At 36.9% G+C, this 9,615-nt stretch overlaps 1 protein-coding gene across 1 annotated transcript; it reads right to left on the minus strand.

Moving 5' to 3' along the window:
* Window positions 1-1,238: 1,238 nt before the first annotated feature.
* Window positions 1,239-9,615, minus strand: LOC149424098 (uncharacterized). Its single transcript, XM_089631164.1, has 6 exons — window positions 9,331-9,615; window positions 8,474-9,041; window positions 7,748-8,061; window positions 6,090-6,246; window positions 4,464-4,700; window positions 1,239-3,754 (listed from the first exon to the last, which is right to left on the minus strand). The coding sequence occupies exons 1-6, from the start codon at window positions 9,490-9,492 to the stop codon at window positions 3,534-3,536; spliced, it is 1,659 nt and encodes a 552-aa protein (XP_089487290.1). The 5' UTR covers window positions 9,493-9,615; the 3' UTR covers window positions 1,239-3,533.

The following is a 9,615-nucleotide window of genomic DNA, read 5'->3' on the forward strand; positions in this document are numbered from 1 at the left end:
TCATAGCAGCAATCCGGACAAGAAGGGGCCTAACAGCAGAGGATATTAACTTTAATGGAAAACAACGGATCTATATAAATGAACATTTAACTCATAAAAACAAAGTACTCTACAAAAAGGTCAGAGAGTTTACCAAAATTAATAAATTCAAATTCTGTTGGATAAATCACCATTGCATAAATAATTATAATGATCTAGAAAAACTAAAAACATACAATATTTCCATCAACTAACTTTCAATATCGACATCTTCAATTGCGAATTTACTAAATATAAAATGACCTTAAAAGAGTATTTCACTGATGTTTCTTGAATTGATGTTTCTAGTATTTATATATTTATAATCCTGTTATGGTATAATTTATATGCACAACATTGTCTTCTTATGGTTATGGTTATGATATGATTTATATGCACAATATTGTTTGTATTCTTATGGTTACCAATGTATCGATAATCCTTTATTTTATATAAATTTTAGTTTTTTTTTTTTTTTTCCCCTTTATTTTTGTTGTATTATTTTGTTCTATTATTTTATACAATCTTTTATTTTATATAATTATAACTTCACATTTCTCATAAATTTAATTATTTCTTCTAATGCTGTCTTACGTAAAGTCACAAGGAGGAAATCCGTAATTGGTTTTATTTTGGCTATTTCACTTATGTACAATCTGTAAAAATATAAACTGTTGATTTCCCAAAAAATGAATAAATAAATAAAATGAATAAATAAATAAGTAATTGAAAATTAGAATGTTAAAATTAAAAATTTCCCAAATGCAGATTGGTGCCTTTTATAGTAACTGAGGTGAATAAAGAGGTTTTAAATTTAAAAAAAATCGTATTAAGCGTGGCCAGCGATCCCGAAAATTTACCTATACTTTTAACAATGATTCTCTGTGATAGTTCACTCTCCTCCATGTAAACTTTTTAGTTGTCTTCTGTTGTAGTATTATCTGTTTTCTTTAAATACCATCAAGAAGTGGTCAATATCCCATTTGGTAGAATGTATTATTGGTAGAAACCGAAGGTAAACCCCCTTTATTAATATTGATGCTTTACTCTGCTTGTGAACCGGCCAGAATTAAATTTTTGAATAGAAAATTTGTAAGCGAATGGAAACTATGTAGTGGGTTTCATTTGTATCTCTGCACAGCAAATAAAAAATTAAAATATCACAAATCTTTATTTTAATAAAAAATAAATATTACAAAACAAAAGTAAAATCAGTACATGGAAGCAAATAAATTCTTTACTTAGATCTCACGGGTTAGAAATAATACCATATTGAACAAAAGCAGAATTTCAAACGAATAATAATTTCAGAAACGTAGTACGCTTCGACATCTGACAATATACTGAATGTTGGTTTCTTCTTTACAATGTCCAATTTAAACAGGCCAAACCAATTATAATAATAATACAAACAATCTCTCTCTCTCCTGTACTTAGTTTTATGTATTTAAAAAATATATTAAATGCAGTTTTGCAAGCAAGATTCTACGCAGGTTATGATCCCTTTAAGTTGGGCATGAGACTAGTTGATAAAAATAATCAGTCATATAAATGCAAACAACATACAAATAATTGATTACCATAATATTTATATTAAATAAATCCAGCTTGATAAACATATTTAAAATGTTAGTTACATCAGAGTAAACATGAAAGGCAAAACACAGGTATGTAATCTATCTTTCTTCTTTATAAATAAAAATATTAATGTTTGGTTTGTTAAAAATCTGAAATCTCCGAAAGTTCTTCAACAATTGGTTTGAGATTTTGACACAATGTTGCATTCAAGTACATGTGTATTTTTATAAACCTATATTATATAGATGTCACCTGTGACAGGTAAAAAATATGCTTTTTTTTAAAAGAGCGTTATCTATTTGATGTAAAAGCAAAATGTGCTATTGTTTCTGTATCTGCACAGACAGACTGAGCCACAGCAATGCCTGGCAGAGTACAGCTAGTTTCAAATATAAAACTGACAGAATTATGCATGTTTTCAGTGAAGATTGCAGCAATTTATTAATTTTACAGTTTTTTAAAACTCGTATTTTGAAAAATTGGGGACAATAGGAGTGAAATTTTTTACACTAAGAGCGTGAGCACACAGAGAGCGGTCAGGAGTTCCGCGTTCGGCGTTCATTAGAATGTACTGATACTATAACAACAACGCACACAGCGGGCACTCAGACCGCGGCGGTCAAAACGGAACGCCGCGTTCTAAGAGTTCTTTTGCCGCCGAGGCAGAGAACACCAGAACGCCGCGATGTTTGAGGTTACAAACACAGAAAAGTTAATTGAATTGGTTAGGGAAAGGAGTTTGTTATACGATTTAAGTGATGTAAATTATAAAAAACGCGAAAAAAAAGTCGAAGCTTGGTTTGAAATTGCTACTAGTAAATTTAAATTTTAAGTAAATTTTATTATTAGTAAATTCGCCTTGTTCTTCTCGCGTTGTGTTGATTGGGTGTACACAATACTTTCTTTTCTTTTTAGAAGCTGTTAAGCTCCACAAGAGCAATATATTTTCACGGATGATGAACTTTCTAGTGATATGTTGCATATGCAAAGACCCAAACGAAACTAGAACGCGAGAATTTGAACGCCGCTTGTGTGCGTTTGAACTCTTGAGCGGTCAACGGTCACTAGAACGCAGAACTCTGACCGCTCTCTGTGTGCTCACGCCCTAACTACTATTGCAATAAATTGTTGACTAGTGCATAGGTGCTCGAGACATAATAGTACAAAGTGTAACTCATGTAATAAAAAAACATGCTCCTGCTATTGCCGCTGCCAGGTTCTTCATTGGCAGTTTTTTGTGCGCAAGTCAAAGGACCGGCAGAGCGAGCAGAAATGAGTATTAAAATTCTGCTCTCTCGCTATATAAATTCAGGAGGCAGAGAGCTGAAGCTGCTACTAATTCTATGTCCTCGATTGCTTAGTGAGTACAAAGCTGAATGTAAACATCACTGCCTTCGAAGCTGCCACAGAAGTGATAAATGCGAGGAGCAGTGACGAGGAGGAGACTGAATGTAGGCATATAATTATTACATAGTGGATGTCAATTCATTACAATAATTTAGCTATAGTGAAATTGAAGAAACAATGATTTTATTTCATTCAAATGCAGATGTATCTAATTTTTTGTTAAGTAGCACATTTGCACTTAAAATGAAATAAGTAATACATAGTTATACCCATTTATTTTAATGATTAATATACTGTCATGTAACATGAGTTTAAAGATAAGACATGAGATACAAGTCTGCCTTCTGAAGAACCATTTGAGGTACTTTCCAGCACTACCAGTACAACCACAACATAAATATGGCAGAGTTCTTCTAACTTTCATTAGAAGCAAATATTTTTTATTGCATAATACGAAATTTGATACCATTTTGTTCTTGAGTAATTCCATTTGCATGTAAGTAATACCTAGAATTAAGAGTTGAACCGTCAATTCACTATAACCAAACACTTGAATTCATTGTAACCAAGTTGTTTGTTGTAGTTTTCCATCACCGGCGATCGTGAACCCGCGAGTGTCGCACCAAGTCGTTGGTGCGCGAGAAGCGTCGGTGACAATGGGGGCATGGCAGGTTGGCGAGGCCGTGCGCTGACTGGTGGCGCCGCCGCTCTGAGATGGTGGGGAAGGCGCGCGGGCAGCGGGCACACTGGTAGCCGCTGAGCGCCGAGTGCGAGCGAGCATGTGCAGCCAGCCCGGATGACTGAGTGAAGCCTGCCACAAAGTGTCTTTATTAGTAGAGTTCGGATTCGAGGCAGCAAAAGTAGTATCGTGGAATGCCATAAATAATTGAGTAAGAATTTTAAATAGTAATGCATGTTATAATGGTTTAATCTTTCAATTATTGTAACTGCGATTTTGTATGTTTTGTTCTGCATATATTCAATTTGGGAGGTGGGTATGAGTTCTGGCGACCCGAAAACAATTTATTGGACACTTCTGCCATAGGTCACCCCAAGTGGCAAGCTACTTTTGGTTACTTTACAGAGGTGCCTGGGTTCATGGGGTGAGTCAAGTTCAAGAGTTTAAGTCTTGGGAGGCATATGTGCCTGCCCACCAACTGCGTGGTGAGACGGATCGGGAGAAGCTGGTTGATGGAGAACCTTTGACCTCTCCAGCCGGATTGATCAGCCGGTGATCTCGACCCATCACCTTGTCCCGCAGTGGGAGGAATGCATTTGTACTGACCTCCCCCTCCAGATTCCCAACCCTCATACCTTTTTCTGAACATCCTCTCATTACTTTCCTTAAAAACCCTCCACACAGCATCCAAAAGATGACGTAGGCCTTGAGGGAATATGTTTTCGTTAAGGCCTCCAGTGTGGACTTAGATGTAATTGTTGTTTTTTTTTTTAATATTGAATGTTTTCTATTGCTACTGTACTATTTTTAAAGCTGGTAGAGGTTTGGATTGAAATATTACCTTTCCTGCAGATGGTGCAAACATAAGGGCGCTCCCCTGTGTGCGAGCGCAGATGCACGATGAGCGTGGAGGAGCCGTTAAAGCCCTTCTCGCACTCGGGACACGTGTGGCTCTTCTCGCCCGTGTGCGTGCGCATGTGCTTCGTCAGCTCGTTGGACTGGCAGAAGCCCTTGCTGCACACGGAACACACATATGGCTTCACACCTGTGTGCGTACGTTCATGAACCACCAGATTACCTGCAAAAATGAAGCAAGCAGATTTTGGATTAAAAAGTTTCTGGAATTATTGCGAACGGCAAATGTTTTGTAAACCTTTTCAGCACGTCCCTGATAGTTCCATTGAACAGAACATTGAAGAAAAGTGAATCAAAAGAATAAACAAACATCAAACCTAACCTATTCTTCTGTCGTGTCCTGTTTAATCCGGTTACCATATTTTGTGTAGTCTTAGATTAATATAATAATAAGATAAGTGCAATATTTTATGATACTTATTAGTCTGTCAAAACTGTGAAACTTGGCTCTTCAGGCTTATTTGTTCAGTTTTGCGAACAAACAGCTATTACCCGTTGAGTCAATTTGTTCGCTTTTCGGAACAGCTCACATAATCTCATAAAAATCGTTGTTTCTCCCTTATTGTCATGGTTAGAAATATGATCTAAACGGTGTTCGTAGGAGAAAACACCAAGCTTTATAATCAAATCTATAATTTAACCACAGAAGAATTAAAATGTACACCTCTATGACACCATAGGTTCCGACCGCAATTTTAGAAAAATTACTAAGACTATTCATTTTTTATTGATTATTTATATATGAAACTCACTTTGACAAACAAAGTGAGGTGGCAATAATGTTTATAATATATCTGTCTAATAAAATATGTTGTTTTTTTTCATTATCAGTAATTTTAGTTAACGTAAGGTGAGTTATTTTAAAAACTTTTTTTTATGTTTGATTTCATTATTTTAAGATTTCAAAGTTTTATGTTAATTCGAAGCGTATTTCAAAACAGTTTTTAGTTTTCGTATACATTCAGAAATATCTCATTTATTTGGATTTTATTGAAAAGTGGAAATACACACAAATTCTCTACTTTCTGACAGACAATTTTCGCCGTCAAAACCAGAACAAACCTGACCCGATAAACCCGGGTACAGCTTGCCACTTGGGGTGACCTATGGCAGAGGTTTGGTTCTCCAATAAATGGTTCCAAGGGTGGCGGTACCCGTACCCACCTCCCAAATTTAAATGTATTGTTTAACTGTATGGTGGGCATCATTAACTATCCCAATAAGGAACTCCATTGAAAAATAATGTGGCTTAAAAAAAAATTCATGTAGATCAATAAACGCTGATTCTGAATGTACAAGTTTTATTAAATATTAATATAGGTAGAATTTATAAATAGACATTTAAAAATTAATAAAACACCACCGATTTTGGGATATCTGATAATTTCAAACTTTAAAAATTATTTTAACTATTAAAACTATCAATATGCAAATAAAAAATATATACTGGTATATAAGTCAGAAAGTTATATAAGTTAGAAGGTCGTTATTGATTAAAAATAAATAAAAAAGGGACTGGAGTTCCTTATTGGGTCCATGTCTCACAACTCACTGGAGGTGGCGAAAGCCTTATCGCACATGGAGCACACGTGGGGCCGCTCCCCCGTGTGCGTGCGCATATGCTTGTCTAGGTCCTGCTGCTGGCGGCACGCCATGTTACACATGGAGCAGGAGAAGGGCCGCTCGTCATTGTGGACGCGCATATGAACCTGTAAATTTTTAACATTGGTATAATAATTACAACTTTAACTTGTAATAATGTAAATTCACAGAAGTCTTCCTTTTAAACGGGGCGCAGCGCAAGGTCCGGCCTTAGCGGCCCCTCCAGCTCAGCTCAAGTCAGTATAAATCAGGGGTGGGGAACCTGCAGCACGCGAGGCTTTTTGTGTTTCAGATACATTTTAAGACACTATTACAAAACCCAGAGAAAGGTATAACATAGCTGAGAGGTACTTTAACTTTGCACATATGTTATTAGAAAGCAGACACAAATAAATAGGCAAACCAACATCTCTTTTGATTTTATTTAAATTTCGTATTATTTTACTAATAAGAAATTAAATGCGTAATAAGAAATTATAAGTGTAATGCTAATAAAACTGGTAAAATTACAGTGGTGGATTAATTTGCAGAAGCATTTAAGAAAGAAACCATTCTCGTGTTTGAAGTGCAAATTTAAAATTCTAGTTGCAGAGTATGTACTGCAAAAATCGGAGGAAACCATTTTCATGTTTATGGGTGTAGTTTTAATTAAAGTTGGGAACTCGCACACGGATTAACTCTGTAGCGATGCGTACTAGAATATTCTGGAATGTTCGCCCATGCAAAACGCATCGTATTAGAACCCTCTAGCGAAGCATCGTAGGTACGGCGCATCTACCTACTGACCGGAAGATTCTCGATATACGTGCGCCTATAAAAATGGGCAGCACCGAGAGGTACTTAGTCAGTCAATAATCAGCAGTTACAAGTGAGCAACCTGTGAGCCCTGAGATAATGACCAGGTCAATCATACCTTCGGCTACACTGTTTGACACTGGAGTACCCGGAAGACTTCGAAAACGTCTTCCCCAGTGCTGAATACATCCACAAGTCCGGTCTCCACCTGCGCAGTGTTCAGCCACCGACTTTATCGCCTCGACCACTCCACCAATGTCATCGATCCGGAGCCATCTCACAACTGCGCTACTGACTCAAATAAACGCTGTGACATCACAACCCACGTCTTTCATTGTCTCCTTACCACATCCTCAAAACTCTTAAGTTAAAACCAGTTTTGTGTTGAATGTAACTAAAATTCCAGCTGTGGATTTATCTACTTACACAATGAAAACGTAATTGTATTCGAAGTGCAGTTATAAAAATCCAAAATGCAGACTGTGTGCTGAAAAATTGGAGGAAACATTTTCACATGCTGGGTGTAGTTTTTACATATATAAAAACAGTAACATGGTTGTTCTGTATATGGCTCCTTTATAATATTAAAATAGTTTTTATTAGGCTACATTTCATTTTTTTTTTTGTTTTTATTACCTATTTTCAGTTTATAGTTTAGGTTAAATAAGAGGAGAAAAGCTAACCTTAAAACTTTCAAATTGATAACAATGGCCGCCAAGTGAAACATCGATTTTAATTTTAAAGACTATTAAAATGCATTATTTTTTTGGATAGTGAAATAGTTGTTTCTCGTATGTAAGAAAGTAATTTTACCTTGAAATTTCCGTGGTGAGCAAAAGTCTTCTTGCAGACCTTGCACTTGAAGGGTTTATCCCCGTGCGTCTTCATGTGTCTGGTCAGCTTCCCGTTGGAAGCAAAGGCCTTGTTGCAGATGGGGCAGCGGTTGTCCTCAATGTCCTTCTTAGAGCGCACCTTCAGGCAGCCCATTTTGTGGAACACGTAGGCCGGCCGGGGGTCTTTCTTCTCCTCGGAGGCCACTTCAGTGTTTATCTGCTCTTCCTCGTGCTCCTCCGGCTCGTTGTACGGCAGGAGATCATCTGTTATGATGGCCGTGTCTACATCTGGAACTAAAGCGCAAAAACAATGTGATTAACCTGATCCTTGTAGCTAGCGCATGCGTAATCCATCAGCGGCACACGTGATTCATGAAGTTTCACTAAAACTCATACATTGTGTTAAAAAGAGCCACGTGATGGGATAGATTGTTTTGAAAAGGCCAGTGTTGTAAAGATTAAACATTTGTTATACTAGCCAGGGCCAGCCCCAGCCTAACAGCACCTGGCGCCAGTAAAAACCTCAAGGGCATTGTGTTGGGTGTAAGGTTATTATTGACATCTTGGTTCCTTGGTGCGTTGGCAAGTCGGCGCCCAGAGCGGACTACTCCAATTGCATAGGACCAGCTCTGATACTAGCATGTTAATAGTTCAATTTTATTTCACAATGAAAGCGGTATAGTAGAATAAAAAGATAATTAAGTACCTGGTGGATCATCAAGGGTAAGCACCTGGGTAGGGATCCCAGTAGCTGGCCCGAGAGCGTGAATGGTGAAGGAATTTTGAAAGGATGGGTTGGATTGGATGGTATTGATGCTTTGAATATTATAGTTTGCTGGCATGTGCACGTTTCCCTGGAGGGGTATGTTCACATTGGTCATGTTGGCCAGGATACTGTTTCCATTGAAAATAAACTGGGGCTCAGTGGGCAAATCGTACGGCCCCAGATTGAGGTTATGTAGCGTATCATAATGTCTGTTATCTGATAAAGGCAAAGGATCGTTGTAGGAATAGTCCGGCGGTAATGGTGGCAGCTCCTGAGGGAGGGATTCTCCTAGTTCTTCTATTTGTTGTAGTGGTTCTTCTTGTTGAAGTTCTTCGGCATCTTCTTGTTGGCCATTTTTATCTCTTTTCTCAGCAAACTTCTCACTCAATTTGTACTGACGCAATCGAAAGTCACTATTCTCGCACTGCTTCTTGAATTGAAACGCGATGTGCAGCTTAGACATGCACTTCTTGCAAATCTGATGGGGCATTCCGTCATTTTGCCATACCTGAGACAAGAATATAATTTAAAAAATGAGCACAAAGTAAATGTACGTATTGTAAATGTATTACATTGAAAACAAAATATATTACATAGAAGTATTACTAACTGACATTGGGAGATAAGTAAAAAGATACAAATAATCGGAATCCATGAGGCCTGAAGAGAATCATTAAATGATTGTTTACTTGACATGAATTTGAGCAGTGTTTAGGCACTGCTAGAACCTGTGCAAAACATTTATTATTGTTTAAAAACAAAAAATAGTCTAATTAGTCTAAGTCATTTCCACCTACCTGAATTCCAGTGCAAGCGGTGATTTTTTTATGAATGTGAACTTTAAAAACAGATAACATTGATGCCTCTGCACAACACAGTCTGCAAATTTTATCAAAGTCTAATATTTGGTTATTGCCAACAAAAATACCTCTATGATTGCCAATCATATTTAACACCATATTAGGCTTTAATATATATCCTCATTTTTATAGGATTTCCGAAAGACTTTCTTAACGCCAAAATACAGCTTTCAAGTGATATTGACAGTTTTTCGTGCTTTTCCTAATTTCTATCATTCTGTA

This window comes from Hesperophylax consimilis, chromosome 4 (genome assembly GCF_061612785.1).
Source record: "Hesperophylax consimilis isolate HC1 chromosome 4, BYU_Hcon_1.0, whole genome shotgun sequence".
In the NCBI taxonomy this organism is placed as follows: Eukaryota; Metazoa; Arthropoda; class Insecta; order Trichoptera; family Limnephilidae; genus Hesperophylax; species Hesperophylax consimilis.